At 46.3% G+C, this 26794-nt stretch overlaps 1 protein-coding gene across 3 annotated transcripts in view; it reads left to right on the plus strand.

Annotated features, from left to right (window-relative positions):
• The window catches only part of TENM4 (teneurin transmembrane protein 4), a 391446-nt gene that overhangs the window by 278194 nt on the left and 86458 nt on the right, over window positions 1-26794 (plus strand). For all 3 annotated transcript variants that reach the window (XM_061204090.1, XM_061204087.1, XM_061204089.1), the window contains 2 exons: window positions 6633-6779; window positions 18386-18602. In XM_061204090.1, the coding sequence (XP_061060073.1) occupies window positions 6633-6779; window positions 18386-18602 (364 nt within the window). The remainder of the gene's footprint in view (window positions 1-6632; window positions 6780-18385; window positions 18603-26794) is intronic.

Raw genomic sequence — 26794 nt, forward strand, 5'->3', positions numbered from 1 at the left:
AGATAGTACCCAATTTTCCAAAGAGGCCTCACTGCTCTAGGAATAAGTCTCAGAGTGATCAGATATGTGTGCTCCAGAAAGGCTCCAAGCTTCCGGAGGAGAAATACCATGCCATCTTCAGCTTTTTATCCTCAAGCCCTCACACAGCACCGGGCACCAAATATGTGCTCATTGGTTAAGGAAACATACTCTGAAGTCAGACTGCCTGAGTTTGAATCCAAACTCCAATACTTAATGAACTGGATGACCTTGGGCATGTTTCTTAACCTCTCTTCCCTTCAGAGTCTTTATAAAATGAGGATAACAGGACGTGCCTGGTGGGGTTGACATGAGGATTGATTAATGAATGTAAAGTGCTTAGCACGTGGGCAGGAATGATGCTCAATAAATGTTAGCTGTGCTGTTTTAGCATCATATTCTTAGCCTCACCCGTAATTTGGAGAAGGACTTCATTAACCAGACTAATTTTTGAAATCGTAAAGAAAAAGGTTAAATTGGCTTTTAATAAGAGTTAGCAACTGCTGTTTAAAAAGTGATGGAAAGGATTTTAGGGAAACATAAATGACTAAATGCTTTTCAACTGGAATATCTTTGCCAAATACAGCAAAGGTGGTACTAGGGCCCATCCAATGGTGTTGAGAAGCAAGGTTCCTTGGATTTCACGTACTGGCCTTCAACCAAGAATAAAATTATTCCAGCAAGAAAGAGTAGCACCTCTGAGCCTCTTTAAAATAGGCGTTTCACACATAATCATTATCAGAGGAATCCTCAGTATGGATTAAGTTTAATAGCTGGTGGATTTTTTTTCCTACTTTGTGAAGTTTTTCCATATCCATGAGTCTTGAGGGAGTCCTGTGAATTTTTTCAAGTGAATAGTTATACTCATTTGATTGGAAAAGGAAATTAAAGTTGAAGAAGCTGAGTGGCCCATTCTGGATCACACTCCTAGTAAGTGGCAGAACCAGGATTTTGTATTTCCTGGCCTAATCTGTATGTCCAGTATTCTTTCATCTGTCACGGTAAGTCACCAAGAATGTCCCATTAATTTCCAAAATTCTTCCCCAAACTGTCTTCCAAACTGGCAACCTCACCAGGAAGTGACCCGTATTCTCTCAAACCACCCGTTCTGATCTTTAGTTCAGAAAATATATCACCAAACCTTGAGCTGGATTAGGTCAGTGAATCATAACTTGCTTTAAAAGACAAATGTTTCTTGCCAAAATCTAGGTCTGGACCAAGCCCCCATCTGGCTGGCTTTCTGGTATAATGGGTACTAGTAACTCCCCCAAAAAAGAATTCAGAGACCGATATAATGCAAACCCCAGACTTTTCAGAGTAGAATATTTTGCAGTTCAGAGACAAACCAGCTTTTTTTCTTTGCTTTCCACTTGCATTGGAAGACACTGAGGAAACAACAGTCACTCAACAAGTATGTTGAACTCCTCCTAAGTGCCAGGAAATGAGGATGCCACACAAAGGAAGTGGTCCCAGCCTAGCAGAGAAGACACTAAAACAAATAATTCCAACAAAGTATGATGATTGTGATAGAGAAGTCCCACGGCCACTTAGCAAGAAGAGCTCTCCCCAACTTAGGCAGGGCCTCATAGACCAAGACCGTGGGCCGTAACAAGCATATGAGAGGCCACTGAAGGCTTTTAAAAGCAGGATAATGACTTGATGACATTTGTGATTTGGAAGGATCGATCTGGCCCTATTGTGGAAAAGAGTTGAAAAGGAACATTTGGGGGCGAAGAGACCAGTTAGGAGACTGTTGCTGTCATCTAGGAGGGAAGAAATGGTGACCTTGTCTAGGGAAGTGACTGTAGGGATGAAAAAGTACAAGAAAACCAGAAAGAGAAACATAAACGGGACATTTGTTGTGTTAGGTGTGTTGCATAGCTGCTTTACCACTTAAGTAAAAAATAAATACCTTCAAGGATTCTGGAAGCCTTCTAGCTTCAAGGGAGGCTTCTTCCTAGGCTTAAGCAGGAGGTTGAAGATAAAGCGGTCCCCTGTCATTTAAAGGGCATCGTTTCTTTTCAAAAGCTTATTAGCCCTTCTCTAAACCTTAAAATTACATTATTTTGGCTCTGGCAAATGCCTGGTGTGAGTCGTTCCAGAGGGGATTGTTAATGTCACTTGGGCTCTCTGAATTATTGATGAATTTCAGGGTTGTGGAATTAATGAGCTTTAGCAATGGGTAAAGATGGACATATTGCTTTAAGAAAGTCAGCAAGTCCCCCAGAGGAGGCTTCCTCCTACTGGCTAATGGGGGTGTGATGATCCCAGATGCAAATTCCTGCTTGAGAGCAAACCTCATTCAAGCCACAGGTACTACAGTTCTCTCTGAAACCCTGAAACTGGTAGGACAGTGCAGACCCTCGGGATAGAACCTGGTCCATTTGAAGAAACTGCTGAGAGAGTGCTCCTGTGATTTCACATGTAGAGCTTACCCTCCCCAGGAACACGGGCTCCTCTGGCAGTTTAAGAGCAGCACAGAATGGGTTGCACCAGGCACTGTGTGCTAAGAGGAGCTTCCCACAGAGGGTTTTGTGGAATGGAATATTCTGCATTATTGTAAATGGCTGTGGGTAGGGGAGGAATAGTTCTGAGGAAAGCGTTCTGATACTCAAATAAGCAGGTTTCTTTATTATAAGACTTCCCAGAGCCTTTAGTGTATTAATATTTAGTGTGACTTTCTAGGATAAGAATATAGGATATATTGTTTTCCAGACTTACGGAAGTTTGTATTTGAGGACCTCATAGAACTAGTAGTTCAAAGAATTCACTTTGAGAAGTATTGTTTGAGATTATAAGATCCATTTTAAATTGCCCTGGAACAAAGGGTATCAATAAATAGAATATAAAAATATTGAGGGCAGAGGCTATATTCTCAGCTCTGTGTACCCCAGAATTAACACATGCCTGGTGTCCAGTAGGTGTTAAGTGAAGTTTGTTGAAATTAAGAACAAAATCATCAAATTTGAAGTTGTTTTGACCTTCTCTATTGGGTGACTGTACTGGAGGGACCTAACAGAGCATCTCATCCAAACCTTCATTTCATAGATGAGGAAATTGAGGCCAAAAGGGGAAAAATCACTTTCCCAAGATCCCACAACTTAGTCAGGCAGAACCTAGGTCCCCACCTCATTCATTGATTCATTTTAACAAATATATACTGAGTACTGGCTACATGCAAGGCACTGGATTAGGTCCAAAGTTGCCTTTATGGAGTTTACATTCTAATGGAGGGAGTAAGGCAGTAAACTATTGCAAAATTAATAATTTGAGTATGCTCGGGACAGTTGCTCTCAGGGGGAAAGAGTGCTAGGAAAGCATGAAACGGTGGGCCTGGTGTGAGACTCGTGACCCTGAACCCATCTCGCTGCTTCCTGCTGAGCTGCGTGTTGGCCCCATGACCATGTCACTGGGTTTGTCTCAGCTCCCTCTGGCAAGGTTTGTATTTACGAGGACTACAGCTTTTGACCCAAACATTGACACAGTTTGGACTGGCAAAGGGTTATTTTCTAGTCTGTGAGTTTCTTAGTGAAGTTATACAATGTTAAAACAAATAAACCCAATAATAATAATAGCAGCTGTCATTTATTAAATACCTACCAGTGTTACCCACTGTGCTAAATAATTGATATACATTATCCCATTAATCTTCTTAACAACTCTTTGAATTACATATTACCTCCATTTTACAGATGAGAAAACTGAGGCTTAGAGAGTTAAATAATTTGCCAGTCATCACACAGGTAGTAAGTAAAATGGTGGTGCTGGGACTTAAACTGAGGTCTGTCTAGGTACAAAGTCCATACTGTATTATAACACATGGTTTTTATTAAAAATTTAGGATTAAATGGTGTGAAATTGGCACTGCCCTAGAAAATAAGGATCTGGAAAATATAACCAAAAGTTACTTAGTTTGGAAATAATATATGTAGAATGTCTAGCACAGTGGCAAGCCATATGAGACCTTCAGTATATGGCAGCTGGCATTGTCATCACTCTCCTGAAGCACCTAAACCAGGGTTTGGCAAACTACAGCACACAGACCAAATCTGGCTCATCACTTGTTTTTGTAAATAAAGTTTTATTGGAACACAGCCATGCCCATTCATTTATAAATTTTATGTGGCTCCTTTCAAGCTACAATGGCAGAGTTGGGTAATTGCAACAGAGACCATATGGCTCACAAGCCTAAAATATTTATTATCTGGACCCTTACCGAGAAAGCTTGCCAACTCTGATCTAGATAACTGCCTCAGTTTTCTATTTTGCCTTTCTATGACCCCTACCTGAGGTTAGGGATACAACTTAGGATATTATAGTCCCTCTACTAAACTAGAGAGAAGGTCAAGGTGAGTAGAAGATTCAGATACTGTGTTCAAGCTGTATGTCAGGCTTTGTGCATCTTGCATACATTATCTTATTTAATCCTCCCACCAACCCCATTTTATAAGTAGACTGAGGCTCAGAGAAATTAAATAAGGTGCCTGGGTGTCCTAAAGCCACTGCGTGACAGAGCCAGCCTTTGATATGGCTCCCAAGCTTGTGCTCTTAGATAAGAGATGTTGTTTGCATCTTACAAGAGGCTACATCTTGGAGCAAGAGAAAGCAGTCTGCTATCATTCTTAACGATTGGACTCTTCTTCCTCCAAAACTGATCTCAAATACATAGGAGGCTTAATTTAAAGTCTCAGCTGGATGGACAAAACTTTAAATGGGACTAATTGGAGAAAGAGGGAGTCTGTATTTGCTTAGATCAGGAGGGGTGGCTGGTGTTGGCTACTGAGTCAGAATGCCTGGGCGGTCACCTGCACATCACAGCACTGCTCCTGCGCTTTTCGACTGCTTTCTCGATCACCTTTGGGGTGGCCATGCTGCTGGCTTCCCACCTTTCCCAGCAGGCTTCTGCTGTGACCCCATAATCTACATTTGCTTCAAAACTTCCGCAGGAATCCCTCCTAGGCTCAGAGTACACAGTCCGTAAATGTTTCTTCCTTTGAATGGAACACAGTGGCCAGATTGATTGATTGGTATTGAACATCTCAAGCATAAATGAACATGGTCTTTTCTTTTACTTTGTAAGAACAGTCAACTGTCAAAAGGCCTTGAAACACTACAGCTTTAGATTCTATTTGATCGGCCATTTAGTGAGTGCCTACCTTGGCCTAGGTCTTATATCAGACAGCCACATCCACATTTGTCCCATTTAAGAATAATGGGTCAGTTTTCAGTTATTTCATGATAGAAAATTTAGTTTGTAGCTGTATTTGCTGCTCCTAATAATAAAACAAGTTTTATAGATGGCAGAGTGCTTTCACATCCATACCTTTCCCTGAGACTGAGCAGGGCCAGAGAAGACATCCCAGGGAGGTAATATCTTGATAGCCCCTCTGAGAAAAGAATTGGCAGATTTGTTAAAAGGAGGACTTGAACGAAAACCAAGCAGCAACATAGAAGCTGGAGTAAACCGTGTAACTTCACAGATTCTCAGGCCTAGATTTCTAAGCTACAGACTCAGAGAGAGAGGGGGGTTTGAAAAGGTGGTCAGCAAAAACCTGCAAATCTACTTGAATAATAACTCCCCACCTTATGATATAGTCAAAGCAGAACTAAGGCAGAGTCTAAATATTGCCTGACCCTCCCTGGTTAAATCACCCACAGCCCTCTCAGACAGATGGCCACTCCTGTATTTGGTTCCCACCATATTTTGTACATCTCCCGCAGGGTACTTAGCAGTGAAATATTTTGCTTATACCAGCCTGTCTCCTTTGATAGGCTACATGCTCCTCAAGAATAAGAACTAGGTCTTCCTCACCTCTGTACCTCCAGTGCTAGCCCAGAGAAGGTGCTTAATAAATGACAGACAGGCAGACAGATGTACAGATGAAGAAAATTAGGGAAGGGAAGCCTGCCCAAACCTGCATTGGCAATCACAGACAGCCCTACTTAGTCTCTCTCGTGGCAGTCATCCGGGTTCCCTTTACTGGCTGTAGATAAGATGGGGAAAAAAAGACTCCAGGACTCTTCCTGAAAGCAAAGACAGTTGTTCAGAAGAAAATAGGACAAAATAAATGAGAAGCCTAAGGTTCAGTACAGTGAACCTAGTAACAAGGCCTGAAACAGGTACAGCCTTTTAGAATGAGACCCAGAAGTGCTAACGGGATAAGAGGAGTAAATAGAGAGATGATTCCTTTGTTCCACGCAGCCACCAGAGACAGGAAAAACAGGCAAGAGTGAACAAGGAGCAAGGATCAGCCAGAAAGCTCCGCTGATCAAATTTGGACGAGCCCACATCCACTGACTCCTGCTGCAGAATCCTGATCACTTTTGAAAGAGGGGGTTTCAGATACAGAAGGTGTGGGTTTCAGACCTATGCCTGCCACGTCCTGACAGCGCCTCGTCCTGACTGTGCATCCTTAGTAAGGCCTTCCACCTCTGAGTCTCAGTTGCCTTAGAGGTAAAGTGGCAGTTCTCATGATAGGCCTCCCCCGGTGCTGAGGGCATCAATGTGCTGATGAATGTGAAAGCCTTTTGTAAGTTGACAGGCAGAGTGTGCGTGTATGTGACCAGTTGGCTGTGGATGATCATACCTTGATTCCGTGTGCTTTGCCTTGCAGAGGGTTGCCCTGGCTTGTGCAATGGCAACGGCAGATGTACCTTGGACCTGAATGGGTGGCACTGCGTCTGCCAGCTGGGCTGGAGAGGAGCTGGCTGTGACACGTCCATGGAAACCGCCTGTGGCGACAGCAAAGACAACGATGGAGGTAGGGCTCTAGCACCCATGGGTGCTGTGCATCTCCAGGGCTGTGGGAAGCACAGAGTGGAGGGTGGGCATTACTGAGATAACAGGCCACCAACACACCAGCTGTCCAGTCAAGGGGGCCTGCAGGGTAGGCATAAAACAGCACATGTCATCTAAGGAATGAGTGCATATCACTGGTTGTTCCATTTGAATTCATTAAAATTAGCTGGTGCAAACAAAATTAGTTACCCTCTGAGAGCAAGTGCAGAGGAGAAGGCATATGGAAGAAGGAATTTTCTAGTAATTCATTAATGGAATGAGTTGCCTGGCAAAGTTACAAGATACCGCCATTGGAAGTGGACAAGAAAAGGCCACCCAATTCTGTACCATAGAAAGTGGCAGAAAGGATGCTTCTCCAGGGGAGGGAGGTTGAGTTACCTCTGTCAAGGTCCCTTCTCCCCTGATTCTGGTGGTAACCCTCACCAAGCATGCTGGGGGCCACCTTTGCCTCCACACCTTCTGTCCCTGTGGATTTGTAGTAGAATTTGTCTTTGCTGTTGGGTTTTTTTCAAGTGCTGGGCAGTCAAAACCCTAAGGAAGGGAGGCCTAGTCTTGTGGAACTTTTATTAGCTGAGAGTGAAGAGTCCAGGGTTCTAATCCCAATTCTGTCTTTGGTGCTCTGTGTGTCCTTAAGCAAGCTACTCGATGTCAGTGGGCCTCACACTCCCTATTTATAAAATGAGGCCATTTGATCATAAGAGCCCTTCCAGTCTTTATATTAGTCCTAGAATTAGCCTTTGTCTTTCTGTTGTGTGGAACTTGTATAAATACAAACACAATGTGCTTGCTTTCCCACTTGGAAGATGGGTTGATTCCTCCTGACTCTACCAATCTCAAGGGGTTACTAGGAGAAGAAAAAGATGGAGATATGAAAAAAAAAAAAAAAGATCAAAACAGTTAATCCTTCCTTTATAATGATGGCCTAACAGTTGGCCTACTCCAGATGTGTTTATGCAGCTCCCTCATATTTATACCAAGGGGCTTTCTGATACACTGCACAGAGCAGGAAATCAACAGGCCAGAAACTCAGCATCCCAACCTTTGGGAACCTTCTACTTAGGGTGATTCTACAATCTCAAAGCACCAGAAGGATTAAAAGGCCAAGTGTGTGCTGTTGTGATTACTCTGGTTCATTTGCCTTGAGTTGGCTCCGGCAACCTTGGGCTGTTTCAGGCCACTGGTCTTTGTCTGAGCCAGTCCTTCGGTCTGCTGCCTGAATCCAGGAGGTGGTCGGGCCTGATGCACCCAGTCCTGGGCCCCGTGGGGTAATTGTCGACAAGGAGCTCGTGGGGTTGGGTCATGGTAGCCAGGCAGAGGCAGTAGGTCCCTGCTCTCCTCTCGAGATCTCACAGGGCTGAAATGTCCCTTAATCAGTCTGAGATTTGTGGAGCTCATTCATTCTGTGCTCCATAAATATCCAGGGTTCCTGTTACGGAGCCAGGCGCTAGGCCAGGCACAGAGATGAGTAAGTCTGGTCCCCACACTCCAGGAGCTCAAATGAGGGAGGGAGACCAAAGTTAAGTGCTAATGGACGGTGATAAGGGCAGTTGCAGACTTCTGTATTGGCTGCTGTGAGAGTAGGAAGACATTCATCAAGAAGGTGAAGCTTGAGCAGGCAGGCGTTTCTTGGAAAGGAGGGAGAAGACATCATGGGCAAAGCAGGGAAGAGCACCAAGTAGCCCCGTCTTCAGGCAAGATAAAGTGCAATCGTGCTGGCTCTTCATAGGGAAGAGATGTCAGCCTAAATTATCTGCCTAACTCCCCTCCTTCACTTTGCCTGTGTAGACACAATTCCATGACCAGCAATGACATTCCTATAGTTAGAAAAGAAAGGGAGAGGAGCCATACCGTGAAGTCATTCCCTTCTCAGGAATCCAGGGTCTTGGCCAAAGCTTTCAGGAGGCTGTTGACTATCTGGACAGCAAAAGAACTGAATGTCCCTGAGAAATGTGGGGAGAGGGTGCACTCCCCCGTAACACGCATACCAGAATAAGTTATAAAACAGGGTTCATTTAGCCCCTCACATGAAACACCATGCCAGCGTACCCTCTGTTCACCATCCTTCAGAGGCAGCCCCCCCAGTGCTGACAGGGAGCGTGGGCACACAGGAGCCAAAAGCCCCACAGCTTTGGTGGGAGAAAGAGCTTCTCATCATAGGAAACAGGGCTGATCCCGACCCCAGGGGAGCAGAGCCTTCTCCAGCCGCCATGGAGATGAACCAGCACGAAGTGGAAAAGAACAATGAGAAAATCCCCAAGTGGAGGAGAATATACCTCTTCCGTTTATGGAGCATGTTACAGACTGGAATGAGCTTTTACATACTTTTTACGAAAGCCATACAATAGTACTACTGTAACTTGAGTTCATTCACTCACTCAGCAAACATTAACTGAAGGTCTACCCTGCACTGGGCCCTATCCTGGGTCCTGGGGCTTCAGAGACAAATAAGACACAGTCCCTGCCTTTGTGAAGTTCACAGCCTGGAGAGAGAAACAGCACCAGTTGCAATGCAGTGGGATAACTGCTGTAATAAAGGAGCATCTACTCATTCAACTGATGTCATCAAATGCCTGGGTACCCTCCTGGGAACTGTGATGTAGCCCCTGTCCCACGGGGCTTCCAGTTCAGCCAGGAACACATCCCATGGATCGTCATCGTGGGGAAGACAGCTAGCTGGGGAGACCAGACTGTTGAGGGAGCTTGGCCTTGGGTTCTCAACTGAGAAATGAGGGAATGGACCTCAGGACCCTCTCAGTTTGGTGGGCTCTCTACCCGTTGGGGGAGCCAAGAGGAAGAGGCAGAGGGTCCCCACTTTGCAGGGTGGCACAGATGAAACAACCGTAAGGGTTAGACTGTCCCCAAGTGCCGGAGCGGGCAAGACTATCCTCACTGGCCCCTCTGGGTCTTGGCCAAACAGGGACAGTTTTAGTGGAGGGAGAAGCAGGGCAGGCTGTGCACGGCAGCACAGGGGTGAGCCAGATTTAGCACTTGGCTGTTTGCAGTTCAGTCAAGCAGACATTTGCTAGGCTCCTGCTGTCTACCGGGTACCACACTCCTTTCTGAGAGGATATCAAGACCGATGAACGTGACCCTGTCTGTCTCCCTCAGGAAGCTCACAGTTGTTTGGAAGAAATTGTTATCCAAACAACCAAATCTAATGGAGGCAGAATGAAACAGGTGCCTTTATTTCAGCCATGATGTGGGACACAGCACAATCCCAGATAAATAAGTCAGGGTGGAGGGAAAAAAATGTTAGCGTCTCGCTGAGAGATTGTTTTTGGCTGATGTGACTCAGGGGCTTGGAGAAGGGATTAGCAGAGGTTAATGTGAGTAGCAGGACTGGAGGAGACAGAGAACACAGACTACAGCTCCCTCCTTCTACTCCCCTGCACATTACAGACCGGGAAACTGGGGCCCAGAGAGGGGATGTGACGTCATACACATTGAAGTCACACAGAAAGTCATTAACACAGCTGGACTAGGACCCAAGACTCTTGGGCCATTCTGTGTGATCTTATGGACCACCTCCTCCTAGTGCTTTATCCTCCTCCTAGACATGTAGTGTGAGTACTTACTCGAATTTAAATAGGCTACAACAGTACCACAGAGGAGACCAGAGGATGACAATGATAACTTATATGTCATTTTACCGTTTGCAAAGCAATTGTGTACCCATCCAACAACACTGGGAGGTGTATGGTATTCTTATCCCCTTACTCTTGTCTTATGATGAGGAAGCTAGGACTTAGTAAGGGGAAGTATTTTGCCCAGGTCACACAGCTGGCAGGTGACAGAAACTGCATAGTCTGTGAGGTCTGGCCACATGAGAACTTTTCAGTGTGCCCAGACTTCAGACTCACGGCTCTATCGTAACCCTGACCGTGGCTCTTCAAGTTATCTGAGAACTTCTGGTTTCTCTTCTTTCCCAATTTGCTAGCCTTAAAGCAGTCCTTTACAAATTAAACTGGAATTTCAAGCTTCATTAAGAATGTTGTAGCAGTGTTTTTAAACTGAGACCAAAAAAAAAGTTACACAATATGGCTGAGTTGGGTTTAGCTTCATTGGTTTGTTTCTGTTTTCACTTGTGGTCGTTGTCTACATTTTTAAAGCGGGGAATAGATCCTGGATATGACTTAGTTACTCCCAGTCTCCTAATCCTCTGTCAGGGCTGCCCAGTCAACCTAGCCTGCCTCCAGATTCACCCCAAGCCCTGGTTGCTGAGGGGGAACAGCAAGGCAGGCTGGCAAGCAGAGGCCCGGACTCACCACAAAATGCGAATTCCTCTGTGTGGCCCATTTGACGAAGAAGATGATCCCTATGCATGTAGCGCCCTTTAGGAAGCCCTCTGTGAAGTGCTGTCACGTGCACCTTCCTGTGCGTTGCACACTGACCCTCTGATGGGGCATTCATGCCCATTTCAGAGATGGAGAAACTGTGGCCCGGAGATGCTGTGTGACTGTAAAATAAGAATAGTAAGGCCTACCTTGCAGGGTTGCTATGAGGATTACAGGTGATGTACCTAAAGCACCTGAGAAGCAACATACCGCAGTGATTAAAAGTACAGGATCTGTACCTACATTGTCTGGATTCAAATCCTTGCTCCCCCATTTGCTGGCTGCATGACCTTCAGCGAGTTATTCACTTTCTCTAAGCCCCAGTTCATCACCTGCAAATGTCAGGTCTCTTTCTCCTGCTCCTTTCCACCTGTAATCACAGAAACATGATGTTTGTTATAAAATAAATATATATTCATATATAAATTATTATTTTTAAAACTTGGAATTATGTTCTCTATATAATTTTATCCTCTACTTTTTGTACTTATGATTATGCTGTGTTTCTCCATATAATGTATTTTGACCTTTTTCGTGTCTTAGTTAAATTTTGTATTCCAAACTATTACACGCTTATTGCTAGAAGGAAAAAAATTCAAATGTACATAAAGGAAGACAACAGCCATCGTTTAGAGAGCATCTCTAAGGGGCAGGCCCTGCACTGGACACTCTGTGTCCATAACCTCCAGCCCCTCACAACACACTTGCAGGGCAGATGTTTACAGGCAGGGAAACCGAGGCTCACTGAGCTGACGTGATTTTCCCAAAGTCATCCAGTGGATCAGTGGGAAAGCTAGGATGAGGATGGAACCTGTGTTTAAAAAGAAGAAGCCAAGAGAAAAAGCCCACTGGAATTTAAGCAACCAGACCCCTTTTGATAAAGGATCTTTAAGCAGCTTCAAGGTGTGTTCATCTCTTTAGGCACTGTTGGTCCCATAAAAAAACAATCATGGATTGCAATTCAGATAATTGATAGATGCAACCTAGAAGGAGAAATTTCAGTAAAACCAAGAACAGAGCTCTCTGTCCTCCCTTCTCCTCCCCATCTCCCATTGTTGGCATGGAGAGTTCACATAAAGGCAAAGAATTGGGCCGCACTTCAGACTATCTCTAAACCACATTTCTTGTGATAAGAGACAAGAGCGAAATTGACCTTTAAATATCCTGGGTTCCGAGGAGGAGATAAAGATTTTGCAAGCCTTTTCAAAGAAGGCACAGAATTTATTCTAGCAAATGACGAAAACTTCTCCCAGATGTGTACAGACAGGGAGGCACATTCCACCCACCGCCCCCCGGGGCCTCCCCAGATGCTGTGCTCACAGCCGGCTGCAAAACACTTCTTTGGCCAGACTGCAGGCAGTCGTGAGATGAGGCCAGCTGATGGGCTGTCGAGCCCCGGGAGGAGTTAAGCCTGCAGAGAGCTGGGTGGGCTTGTTAGATACTGTCCACGGGACCATCAGGTTAAGGAACCATGCAGACAACTCTGATGAAAAGAGTTTGCTAGTCCACAAACTTCCCAAACCTGCCCCCAGCTCTGCTCTCCTTTTGGCTTATTCTTGCCCTCCTTCTAGTCTCAGTTTAAACATTCCATCTTCCAGGAAATATTCCAGCCCTCAGCCCACGTTGGGTTCCCACCTTTGGACTTCCACAGCCCCCTCTGCTTCCTTCTTTCCCAGCACACGGTTATCTCTGTCTGACCCATCACACCAAATCCTTTGGAGACATGACTATTTTCTTCTTGTCTATCCAGTGCCTAGCGCAGGGCCTGCCAGCCATGTGACAGACACGGAAGGAACAGAGCAGACTTGTCCCCTGTGCCTCCTTTCTAAGGAGAGGAACGAGCTCTTCCCGGGGTGGTGGTGGGGTTTCATCATGCCTCACAGCCCTCGATGAGCCCCATCCAACTGATGGAGCTGTTTGATTTGGGATCCTCACGTAATGCATTCATTTTTTCATTCATTCAACAAATATGCTCCCTGTGCACAAGGCAATGTGCTATGCATTTAGGATAAGAAATAAGTCATTTTCTGCCTTCTGTGGATGGGGGACAGGGCTGGGGGAATCCAGGATGTCCAAAGCACTAATAGGGAAAGAGATGTAGACTGTGGACTAGTGCCTGGTTTTGGAGAAAGAGAAGAGACCAGAGTCCCAACTCTGCCACTCCGCTAGCAGTATGATGTTGGGTAAATCACCTAACCTGACCCCAGTGTCTTCTTTTGTAAAGATGAGAAGGCCAGCTGAGTCACCACCTACGATAGAACTCTCGTGCCCGCCTGTCACTTCCTGTGAAAGTTCCAGCAGGCCAGCCACCAGGGGAGATGGGCCTGTGGCATAGAAAGGCCAGGAGGTGACAGGAAGGTTAGCCCCAGAGGCTGCCCCATCCGCCCCCCACGATTGGTGAGGACACTGACAGCAGAGAGGGAGATGGTCACCAAAGTCCCACCACTCCCTGGCATCTGTTAAGGTCACAACATGAATAGGAAGCCACCACTAGTCAGGACCGCAGTTGATGGTAGAGGACTTCATTCATTCCTGTGCCATAGCAACCCTCTGCAGAGGGTGAAGGACTCCAAGACTTCTTTCGTTGAATTACTGGTTTACTCTTCACGACCCAGGAAACTTTCAGCAATCCTGAGAGGTTGCCAGAGCTTATTATCCTGGTTTGACGTGAATACATTGCATCTCAGGCATAGGAAGGGATGTGCCCAAGGTCTCATGGCTAGAGAGTGACAGACTCAGGGAAGGAACCCTGTCTTCAGGCTTCTAGCCTGGATTTTTTTTTCTCCACTTGCCCCTCTCCAAGGTCAGTTGACACCCACCAGCAGGGTGGGTGCTGAGGAGGGAGGCAAGAGGAAATGGTGTGGCCCTCATTCTCAAGTTGGTGGCGTAGGACGTATGTGGAAATGTTAGCAGAAGCCAGTGCTCCACGCACCATGCGGCATCTTAGCACCAGAGGGCTTCACGTTCAAGGGTCACAAGCACGAGAACTGCTCTGCAATATTCATTTCGTGCCCCAGAGACCTGGCCCCTTTTTTCTTTTTTTTCTCTGCTTCTTCCCTTCCTTCCTTCTTCTTCGTCTTTCTTTTTAGTCTCTGTTTTGCCTTTTTTCTGGCTGTTTCCTTCTCCCACCGCCCCGCGGCACCAGAGGCCACTGCCTGCCGGGTGTGGCATTGCTGCCCCTCCTACCCTCCGGGAGCCTGACACTTTCATCTGCCCCTCTTCACTTTCACCATGTAAGCAGAGAGGGGAGGCCTTCAGAAGTTCAAGGAGAATGGAAATCTCTGGGGGGAAAAGGTAATTTCCCAAAAGCTAGAGTTTAGGGTGTAGGAGGGTTTTATTGAAATTTCGAAGGAAATAAAGGAAAAATCCTCTCTATTTTCCTGATGGGTTTTTTGGTTTTGTTTTTGCTCCTGTGATAACAAAGGTCTCCCGATGGGAATAGGAAATATAGAAAACATGAACATTTTATAAGTCAACCAATGTGTGTGTAATATACAATTAAGTGAGATAAGAAGTGCTTGGAAAATCTAAATGTCTCCAAACTAGCCAAAACCAGAGAATCTTGAAAACCGTATATTGATGTATTTCTAATCTAATTTCTAATCTACCCCAAAATTTACTTTTCTGTCCTCAGAACATACTTTTTCCTCTTACTACAACTTTTCTAAAACTTGTCATCTATGCCTAAGAAACTGAAACCGTGGAAGAGTCTCTGTTACCGTAGAGCAGCCATATGCCCTGCTGCAGGCTGCCATAATGCTGCATTTGAAAATAACAGAGAGGGGTTTGCACAGAAGCTGGTCTCATAAACTGAGACTTTGATAAGAATTTTGTGGGCCCTACTCATTTTTAAAATATGTATCTCATTTAAATATGATGGTCTCTATTAGTGGAGGTTTAGCCCACATTTACGACTCAGCAAATATTTGCCAGATGAATGATAGGGGAGAGTCAACATAGGGAGGTGTAGGCAGGCAGCAGCTCTTCTCCAAGAGCTCATTGTGTGGGGAGCAAGACAGAGAAAATGAGAATTACAATATGGGGAGATGAGTGCAGTGGTGGAGGTCACCCAGGGCACTGGAAGAGCACAGAAGGGTAGCATTTCAGCAACACTCGTAGATTCATGTTTCCCACTCAAGAAATAGTTCCTAAAAGTCTCTTCAGGATCAGAGAACCTTTTATTTTTCAGAAAGAACTGAGTTCAAATTCCGAGTCACCTTCTTCACTGACTGTGTGACCTTGACCAAGTTACTTTACCACTTGGAACCTCTGGTTCCTTCTCTCTGAAATGGGGGTGATGGTGGCAACAGTGGCTGCTTCGTAGAGTTGGGAAGATTCAATGACACATTCCTTGAAAACATTCCTTGTAAAGCATTTAGCACAATGCCTGGCACTCAGTAGGTGGCAGCTGTGATTATCATCATCATCATCATCATTTAATGCAAAAATTAATAATACTAGCAATCATTCCTGGCTATCCTTCCAACCAGGACCAGAGAGCAGGAAGCAGTTCTTCCAAGGTGCCACAGAGCTGAGTGTTTATAAAGAGGTAAAAGACTGGTTTCCAGGGACCGCTTCGGTGGTAAACAAGAGCAGGCAAGAGCTAATAAAATTTCAAATTAGCCATGACTTTTCACAGCCCTTCAATTGTGCTAGCTGATTTAATGGTCAGCGTCCCTGCTCGCCGGGATTGAATAATGGAGCATTTCTGCAGAGTTATGGATGCAGCAACTGAATCTGTCATGCTAACATCAATAGCAGAATGCAAATAACCCTCAGCTTGGGCTGTAATTATGTGCTTAAGCAATGTCTGACAGGGGCAGCCCGAGAATGTGTGATGGAGCCCGCCGACTGCAGGAGAAAACAGGTGCTTGGCTAGGCAGTTAGCTGGTGTATCTGGAAGCTGGGACAGGAGCCACAAGGTAGGACCCAGGACAGAGCTGGAGTGAGCAGAGACCTTTCCTCCACATCTCAGGATGGATCTGGCTGGTGAGCAGACAAAGGACAGCCAGCCCTACACTTTGGTGAGCTGTGTTCTAGGGTCAGGGTCAGGAAGGGGAGCTACCTTTATTAAGTACTTACTATGTGTCAGGTTCTCTGCTAGATTGGGGGACATACACTATGTTTTTCACTTATGTAAAAAATACTTAAGTAACACTCTTAGAATCCACTTGTGGGACTTCCCTGGCAGTCCAGTGGTTAAGACTCCACGCTTCCACTGCAGGGGGCACAGGGTCGACCCCTGTTTGGGGAAATAAGATCACACATGCCCCTCGGTGTGGCCAAAAAAATTAAAAAAAAAAAAAAAAAAAAAAGAATCCACTTGTAAGAGATGTGGGAAACTGAGACCAGAGAGTTTAAGTAACCTGCCCAAGGTCACACAGTAGTAAGTTTCAGAGCCAGGATTTCAACTCAGACAGTCCTGCTCTGGAGCCCATACTCTTTACCACTGTGCTGCCCTCAAGGAGGGCATAGCGTAAAAGGTCTTGGATACCATGCAGAAGTTGGGAGAGAAAGACAAGGGATTTTTGGCCCTAATTTATTAGGAAAAAACTGGGTTTCAGGGAGGTCAGGTAGCTTGCCTGAGGCCACAACATCCCAAGGCTAGAAAGGAGGCTTAAGAGTGCTGCCTGTGTGGGTAGGGCACCCAGTCTAACCAATGCATAGGCAGTATTCCTGTGGGCAGCATCTGTGTTGTAAATCCATGGAGACAGAAGTGAGGCAGTATGTCAGTGTTGAGGAGACGGGACCTCAGAGCGATGAAGTACAGGAACTCGCCCAGAGTCATTCTTAGGCGCAGTTCTGGGACTGGAGCTTCAATCTCTGAGCCACACGATCCTCCCACCATACCACACTGTTTAACTGAATTGAATGAAGATAATGGTCTTCTGCCTTTTATGGACTGTCATTTGGTTTCGTCCCCTTGATTCATTTGTCAATTCATTCATTCAATTTTCTTTCATTTATTTATGTAACAGTCATGTTTTAAACACCTGTAGTAAGTGCCGGGGATACAACAGAGATAACCAGAGCAGGATCCATGCCCCCAGGGTGGTGAGGAAGTTTGCCCAAAGTCACACAGCTGGTAAGCAGGAGAGGCAGAATTCCAACCTACAGAGGAACACATGTGCTTCGACTGTTCTCTGCCTACAGAGCACACAGACTGGCTTTCCCTGTCCCCCACTTTGGGCAGTATCCTCTAATCCCTGGGTTTGTCATCTATTTTAAGCTATTCTCTTGGGTGCCTGTAAAAGCGCTTTGGGATAATGAGACCAAAAAGTTGTGGTCTGGTGGAATTTCTTTTTTGCACTTTGGGAAGCTGGAAGCTGTAATACAATTTTCAGCCCTATAAAGAAATCCACCCATGTGGTAGAGAGAATTCTCTGCTAATGGCAGCTTGGCCGGTGATCTGAAACCATCCCCTCTCACAGAAGGCAGAGCCGGGTGTCCACACGTTTGCATCGAGGCCGGGAGAGATGCTGGGAGTTTCGCCACCTCCACCAGCACTGCCTCTTTCTCACCCCCGAAGCCCATCAGTCGCCAGGTCTTACCTCTTCAGCATCTCTCCAAACCGTCCTCTTCTCTCAGTCTCCACTGTCACTGCTCTAGTCTCAGGAACCATTATTTTCCTCCTGTGTAATCTCAGCAACACTGCCTCCATGCAGCCCCCAGCTTCTACCTTGGGCCCCCTTCAGTCCCCTCTCCACGATACAGGGTATGCTCTTTCAGCAATGCAATGACTTTCAGATAAAATCACCTCTTGCTTAACACCTTTCAGTAGCTCCCATTGTCCAGAGGGTGAAAAGCAAACTCCCTAACCTGGTCCGGGAGGCCCAGCTGTTTGCTCCTGCCAACCTCACAGACTGATCTTGTGCTGTTCCCCTCACCTTCTGAGCCCAGCATTTGAATTTAGCAACACAAATGTTCAGTGTGGTCTCTCACCTCTGGGCCTTCATATATATAATTCCTTCTCTCTCTCTGAAAAAAACAAAAAAACAAAAAAACATGTCACGCTGCCCACTGACTTGTCTGTCTCTCCTACTAGGCTAGTGGGCTGCGACCTGATCTGACACCTGAATCTACTTGGTGCCCAGCAAAGCCCTTGGCTTATATCAGGCACTTAATAAAGTTTTCCAATGAATGGAAAATAGAGAAGTGAATAAGGAAGGCACTGTGGACAAACGATGCTGATTGAACATAGCCATATAAACGTCATGCTCTGTCACCCCTGCAGATGGCTTGGTGGACTGCATGGACCCCGACTGCTGCCTCCAGCCCCTCTGTCACGTCAGCCCGCTGTGCCTGGGCTCCCCCGACCCTCTGGACATCATCCAGGAGACACAGACCCCTGTGTCCCAGCAGAACCTGCACTCCTTCTACGACCGAATCAAGTTCCTCGTGGGCAGGGACAGCACACACATCATCCCCGGGGAGAACCCCTTTGACGGAGGGTGAGTCCAGCTCTGGCCATGGTTCTCTGAAGGGGAAATGGCTCACCTCCAGGGCCATGTGTGGGTGGGTGGGAGTGGGAGGAGTCCAGGAGGGTGGGCATTGAAGGCTCTTGATGGAATGTCAGGGGAGGCAGGGAAGCAGCCTCAGGTACCCACATTTAGAAAACTGCTATCCAAGGCGTTTGGAATTTTTATGAGCAAAGTTTTTTTTGTCCTCACTGGGTGATAGATGGAGAGAGTGGGAAATCAAAGGTCCAAGGGGAATCTTGGATCAATACCCACTTTGCAGTCAGCTCTTACTGATTCTGTGGTCTCCAGATGAGCTGAAAGCTTTGACACTCTTATCCCTCAGAGCTGATGTCCGGGAGATTTTGTTAGGCTGGGGTGGGGTGCATCTGCTGGCACCCCAGGCCATATGCCCGTGCATTCTTTCACAAGCGTTCAGTGGTGTCGTCTATTGGACAGGTTTTTACTGAGGTCTACTCTGTGCCAGGTCCTGTGCTGGAGTCACAGAGATGAGTGGAGCACGGTCCCTGCCCATTGGTCACTCACAGCCCACTAAGGGGACAAAACATAGTTCCATTGTGATAGACCAGAAATATGCCCCCAGGGTACTCTGGAAGCATAGAGAAGGTGCTCCTGGGCGGGGGAAGGCTGAGACTTAAGAACTGAGTCTTAAAGATGAGAAATAGCTCAGCAAGGGAGAGAGAGTGTGCCAGGGTGAGGGAACAGGTTGTGCAAAGACCCAGAGGCATAAAAGTGTACAGGAGCCAGCAAAAGGCAGCTGTCTGTTCTCTGCTCCCCAGATCAGGGTCTGTGAACTTGGGAAAGGTATCCAAGAAGGAGGGATTTATGATAATTTATTTTGAATGTCTTCCAAGGTAGTGATACCTCATGCACACAGAGCTTTCCTTAGAAGTCAGCCCAGTTCAGTTCAGCACAGACTGTGTGCCTTCTATGTTCATGACTTCTGTGCCAAGAGAGTTCCTGCCCTAAGGGGACGATGTGGTAGGGATGAGGGAAGGGAAGAATGAATGACATCCCCAGTTCTATTTAAAGGGGGAAATCAGAAGGGATTCATCATCTGCTGGGTCTGAGGGATGCTGGAGAGAGGAGTCTCTCACTCAGATGCTTGGCAAGGGCAAGGAAGGGACTCACCTCAGTAGAACACCCAAGAATAAATGTCTATTTGTAGTTCAGAAGCAAATCTGAAGCTCACACAGAGGTTAGGGCTGGGGTTTTTGATTTGTGAGCCATCAACAAACAAGCAGTAGATGAAACCATGAGCACACAAAAGTTGGATCCGGGAAAATGTGTAAGGGGGCCGAGTGGGGACCTAAGAAGGACTCCTGGGGAGTCTCCCTGGAAGGTAGTATTATGATCCCCAGAGAGTAACTGGGAATCCAAGGAGAAGGCTCACTCCTGGGACGTGATGGAGCTGGGACTCCAGGGCCCGTGCTTTCCACTGCCCCAGCCCTTCCTCACAAGGAGCAATGACAAGAGGGGAAAAGTGAAGTCGAGGGAGTTCTCTGAGCCCAGCAAGAGGGGCATGATACGAGTGTGTCAAAGCATTCGAACTTTAACCTTTTTAGAGATGAAGGTACTTTACAGTCCCTTCAACTTACCCCGAGAATACTGAGAACCTCAGAGGTTACATGATCTTCCCCAATTCACAGGCTAGTCAAGTGGCAGAGCCAGGAGCAGAAATAGAGTGAGGAAAAACCTATTCATTTATCTTGGCCAGAAATACAGCTTTCGTCTCTGGGTAGGGAGCTTTCTGCTCTTTCATTCAGTTGTGTGATTTTGTATGTACGCTTGTGGGCCTTCCCATGGTGTGAGTTCTTTTAGTCAACTGGAGATAGAAATATTACTCCTACCAAGGGGAATGTTACTTGCTCACCTTTTCTTTACTGGACCCGTTATGGGATCTGATTAGGGCTATGGCTGGTTGGCTGCCAGTGGCTGTTCTGTTTTGGGGTGCCCTTACCATGCCATCCTGATAAGTACCAACAGGGACCATGACCCCTGCATGTCCTCTGGTCACTCACCAAGCCTGCTGCCTACGTGCCACGAATCACGCGGCACCCGCCCAAGGATTTCAGTATCGTTTCTCCCAGTCTGACATGCCTTAAGGAACCTGTCAAGTGGGGAACTTGAGAAACCTGTACTGGGAGAAATGGACCGCTCAGCAGAGAGAAAAGAGTATAGGCCTTGGAGTCAGGCCAACTTGTGTTTCAGATCCTGGCTCTGCCACTGATAGATACGTGGCTCTGGACAAGGGCTTAATATAGTGAATATGTAAATGTCTGTTAACCCTCTAAACTGAGTCTGCCAGGACAGGACTGCATCTCACTCATTTTAGCACTTAGTAGTCGCTCAAGATAAATATACATATATCGATATATTACCTTGAACAATGAAGAGATGGAAGGAAAGAAGGAGAGAGGGGAGCGATGGGGAGGGACAGTGGGACAGAGGATGGATGGATACATTATCTATTTTACTTAATTTTCTACTGAGGATTCAGAGTCCAGAGAGGTTAAATTATCTGTTAAAATCACATTACAGATTAGTAGCAGAAGCAGGAGTAGAAGTCAGCTCCCAGATCATTGTTTATATATCTGTCACCTTCAGTTAAATAACATGCTTTGAAAGTAGAGACCATTCATCTCTCCAAACCTATATTACTTAGGGCAGGGCCCGGAATAGAGTATTTGCTCTAAAACGAATGGATAACGGAAGCTTCCAAATGTTACTGTTAAAATTCCTTTTACCTATTATTCGCCTGAAACATGATGCCGGTGCTTCTCACTGATCTAGATTCAGAAGAAACAGCTATCATTCACTACTAAGTATCCCCAAACAGATTTGTATGTAAAACAAGCCCAAGTGACTGGAAACCCACAAACACAAGACAGCAGATGCTTTTCTCTATCGTCATGCTCTGAACCCGTAATACAGGGCTTATTTGCATCTCTGGGATAAAGTAAAATCAGTTGCCAGGTTTGGGTTGTTGCTTTCTTTCCTCTCGTATGAAAGAATGTGGTATCATAGAAAGCGCCCGGAGTGTGAATCTTGGCTTTACCTCCTACTAGCTCTGTGTGGCCCCAGGTAAATGATTGAACCTTTGTGTACCTGCCTCCAATGATAAACTGGCAATAATAGTAATTGTTTCATGAAAGCCATTGAAAAGATTAACTGAGATAAAGCACCTAGCACAGGGCTTGGTACATTCGTGATAAGTAAATGGTGGCTTTTATGGCAGCGGTGTGGTCTGGTAAAAATATCCAAGACCTGGATATAAAGTCTGTTGCATCCACTTTATAGCTATGTGAAAATTCCTTAACTTCTCTGAGCTCCAGTTTCCTCATCTGTAAGAGCAGGGTAGTAATGTCTATTGTGCAGGGTTGTCGTGAGAATTAAATGAAAAAACAAAAAGTACATAAAGTCTCAGACTAGTACTGGCCACACAAAAAATGTTTGCTAATTATATGATGATGGTGGTGATGATGATAAACGTGAGAGTGGAGGTGATGATGTTAGAAAGAGCTTCCAGCTCTAATTCCTTGATTGGAAGTGGAACTTGAGAGTACTCTGCCCTCCAGGAAAGTCCAGCTGCCACCTAGAGAGGAACGAGGTTTGGATTGTTGAATCCTCATCTGAGGAAGGGAAACGGCAGCATTCTGCCAGGCAGCTGTCAGCCGGGGTTCTTATTAGGGAGGAGTCCAGTGGCACTTCTCCAGAGAGCGGGGTTTCTGATGGGCAGGCCAGCCTGACCTTGTGCCTGTGTTTAACAAGAACAAGCCTGTGGGACAGAAAAACCCTGTATTTTCCTGCACCCCGTATGCTGCACCACAATTTGTATAGTCTGAATGGGAGTCCATTTAACAGGCTCTTCCAAGAAGCAGGCTGTCACCCAGAGACCCAACGGCGTTTCTGAGCCCAGCAAGGAACCCCAGGGGTGCAGCTCCTTTACTCTGCAGTTTCCCAGCTGTGTGACTGACTCAGGGAGACCCAAGTATGAGGCATGCTGGGACCGACCATGAGAGGGAGAGGAATTCAGGGCCAGTTGGAACTGACCGGAGCACCTTTCTGTGGGGAAAGCAAGCCAGTCAGTCCTCAGCGCCCAGGGCTCTCCCCAGGATGCTTTTCCTCAGAGGCCTGACCACGGCAGGGATGAGGAAGCAGAGGTTCTCCAGATGCATACATGACACCAGCAGTTATGTGGGGGCTTCCTCATACTTCTGTGCAGCACCCCAGCTGGTGTCAGAGGCACTAGAGCAGGGGTAGCCCTCAGGGAAGGATGGGCAATGGATCCCCAGGATGTGAGGGCCCCAGCCAAGCAGAGTGGGCTCTTGGCTGGGCTGGGCTGGGCTTCTTGGAGGAAAGCCCAGAGCTTGACTCAGAACTAAAGTAGAAGTACTGCCGGATGGACTTAGAGTGAGGGACTCCCTCAGGGACCCTGTCTGGTTCATCTGTGTCCCCAGAGCCCAGCACAATGCCTGGCCCAGAGCAGGTGTTTAATACAGGTTTAATGAATGCAGTAGCTCTACCTGACCCTCTGCCACTGCTGTGCTCAGCTCCACATAAAGTGACAGAGATATGAATGACTTCAGCTGATCTCAAGTAGGTCTAAAGTAGGAGGGAAAAAACAGGCAGGGGAACCACCATCACCAGATTAGGTGGCTTGAATACCATCTTTCCACCCTGGCCTGAATGCCTGGAGCCATTCTGCCTAGTGGAAGGCACCTGTCCCTCCCCTGGATTCATGGGGAGAATACAACGCAGGGTGCCCTCTATGGAGACGTGTGTGGGAGGGGAGGAGCCATTCAGGTCTGCAGGTGGAAGAAGGATCCCCAGCTGGATTGTCCATACTAGGAGGACAGGTAACAGGACCCAGACCGTGGAACTTGGGATTAGACAGCTGGGAAAGTGAGGGCAGTGTGAGACAATTCCTCCTCTAAGATGACTCAAGGCAGCTGTTTCCCCGTTACACAACTTTGGTTGTATCTCTTATCTTAGGAAGGACTGACTGGGTCAAAAGAGCTGGACACAGGGCAGACAGATCAGTTCAGTGAATACTTGTGGATTGCCACTGCTAGACAGGGTAGCAGATTATAGGAAGAGGAAGAACCACCGCCAAGTTACTTAGTACCAGTTCAGAACATGTTTGAGGACACTGTATTGGTGAGAGGAAGGATGTGATGTTGTCAAGTCTCTCTGGGCTCCTCGAAACCTAATAGGTTTTCAGCTCACTCAGGCAAGTGGTTGGGTGTGGATAGGTTGCTACCAAAGTCAGCCACAGGGCACACTGAACCCAAAGAGAAAAGACTTCAGGAGTCAGGGGGACTTTAGAAAAAGGAGGGATGGACCAGAGTATTCATCCCAAAGGAGGCAGAGGATCGTATCGTATAGAGAGGGTCAGATCCTGTGGAGAGGAGAGAGTGGGCAGGTGCAGAGAGGGACAGAACTGCCGCGCTCCATTTGGTAAATATTAATCAGCACCTACTCTGCACTAGGCCTGCGAGAAGATGTGTATCTGACCCCATTACACTGGGGCCTCCTTGTGCGTCCCATGCCTCGTTGGTCATTCAATCCCTAGTGCCTAGCAGAGGGGTTGGCACAGACTAAACCACAATGAATGGTAGATGAATCAGTGAGTCAGCCAATCAGCTACTGCTGAGTGCTCGAACAGAGTAGAGAGAGAGTGTTTTGAGAGCTCAAAGGCGGGACCATCACTCCCACTGCAAATCCAGGTCCCTGAGCTCCACAGCATAGGGGCTGCACCTGGCCCATCTTTGTTTCTCCAGCACCCGGCAGAGGGCCTGGCTCAGAATAGGCCGCAGTGAATGTTTGGTTTTGAGAATGAATGAGCAAGCAAACAAATGAACTAATGAAATAAGACTTCTGGCAGGAGATGGCCTTTGGCCTGAGACAAAGATTTCAGTGAGGAGGGCTAGCCATTGAAACATTATTTATCCCACTTCAGGTCACAACAACCTGTTAGCACATCATGAAGTCAATGTAGTGGGTCGAAACTATTTTTTTAAGAAGTAAACTTAAATGGAATAGGGTACAGTGGAATAGAAAATATCAGTGCAGCACTCTAAAAGGGTATGTATTTCATGACACGTGTGTGTGTGGTGTGTACTCTTGATTAGGGTATGTTGCTTACTGTGGGTTTCAGTTGAACAGGATTTTAAAATGCATTCTAGACTGAGGAACCAGCATGACTTTCCATGATAATCAAAGAACCAAGAGAATTTTAATGTGGCCGGAGCATGATTATGGTGACAGTATTTTCCAAATCAAAAGTCAAGAGACAAGCTCTAATGTTTGAAATCAAGAGGGTCTCAGGGAATCTAGGATGTATGATCCTGGTGTGCAGAGGGGCCATGGAGGAAAAAGAAGAACAGAGGGGACTCTGAGACCAGAAAGGTAGTTTGGGGCAGAAACTGAGAAAGATCTGCCCCTCGCCTGTGCACTAACCAGATTAGGGCATGTCACCTCAGTTAGGACTTAAAACTGCCACTAACAGAAGTGAAATAACCTTGATACCACGTAAGCCTTTAGAATTTCTCTCAGACCCTTTATAAAGGCACAATGTTTCCAAGAATTTTGGAAGTAAAAGGTTACAAGAGGAAAAATATAATGGAAAAGAGGGAGGAAAGATCATGTATACAATATAATTTTTCATCAGCCCACTGCAGATCTAAAGCCATATGCAAGTGTCAGTGACAGAGCAGTTCCAGAAATGCATTTGCCTGCCACTCCACCCCCCTCACCCCACCCCAGGCCTTAAGACAGCCCTCAGATAGCCCTCAGAGAGTCTGAGCAGTAGAGATCATCTAATGGAGTTCATATAAACACCAGCTTCCTGACAGCTGGCCTCTGAGCGAATTTATTATTGAATTATACTCCTGCGTTTTCAGAACAAGCTGAGCTGACAGGCTACCCCATCAGTTTAAAAAAGGGGGGGCAGGGAGGAAGGCAATGATAAATTACCCTGATGGAAGATGGAAGAAGGTAAAGATCCTGCTTCCTCCAAAATGTCAGCCATTATATATTATTCATGTTGGTTTAAAAAAAAAAAAATCCCTCCCCGCATTGAAATGAATGTTTATGATGATAAAGCAACTAGGTGATTTAATTCAGGATGCAGGCAGCAACTTCTCACATCATCCTGATGAGCAGCTAACAAGTCCTCCTCTGCCACTTGATCATCCCTTTATTGATTCCGAAACCAAATTACGATCTGTTTGTTGCGTAGCCTGAGCTTTTTCCTAGCTGTCCATCACAGGAAGCATTAGCAGACGATGCTGCGCTGAAGCGGGAACCACTCGGGGCTTAGAGGGAGAGGCCCTGCATTCAAGTTCTTGGGCAAGTGAGAGCAAGCGACCTTGGGTGAGCGAGGCTCAATTTCCTCATCTGGAATGAGGGGTTACTCATTCTCACGCTGCAGGTTATTTGGAAAATTAAATGAGATAAAATACCCAGGAAGCCCAAGGGCTGGTGCATAGCACATGTTCAGTAATTACACCGAATATTTACCAAGGATGTTCTATGTGTCAGGCATTATTTGAAATACTTTGTAAGTTTCATAATTAGTAACACCTTTACATCTCCCCCGAAACCATATAACATAGGGAATTCATGCCCCTTCTTTTACAGATAGGAAACTGAGGCACAGAGAAGTTGAGTAACCTGGCCCAGGACAGACAGCTTGTAAGTGGCAGAGCCAGCATTTGAAGCCAAGCTGATTGGTCCTAGAGCCCATGTGCTGAGCCTCTGTTCTTCTCTGCTAGGTCTTTTGTATTCCCACCTCCGCATCTTCAGCTTGGAAATCTGTACAACATGGTGCTGCTACAACTCTACAACCCCAGCTGGCCCTGACTTTCTTTCTAATACTGTACAACACAGTAAAAAGCTAACACGCAGCAGGTCTTAGTGCCCCAGAGCATGGCCTCAGAGGCAGGTAGCGAGGCTTGAATTTGAGCCCTACCCCTTGCCAGCTGTGTGACCTGGGATAAGTCTCTTAATCATTCTGTTCCTCACTTTCCTCATCTGTCATATGAGGATAATAATTGGTACCTCGTGGGGATGTCTGAGGATTGAAGGAGATATAAAACACTTACGTGTCAGAGCAGTAAGCACTGGATGAATGTTATTGGCTGTTATCACTTACAGCAAGA

Source organism: Eubalaena glacialis, chromosome 10 (genome assembly GCF_028564815.1).
Source record: "Eubalaena glacialis isolate mEubGla1 chromosome 10, mEubGla1.1.hap2.+ XY, whole genome shotgun sequence".
NCBI lineage: Eukaryota > Metazoa > Chordata > Mammalia > Artiodactyla > Balaenidae > Eubalaena > Eubalaena glacialis.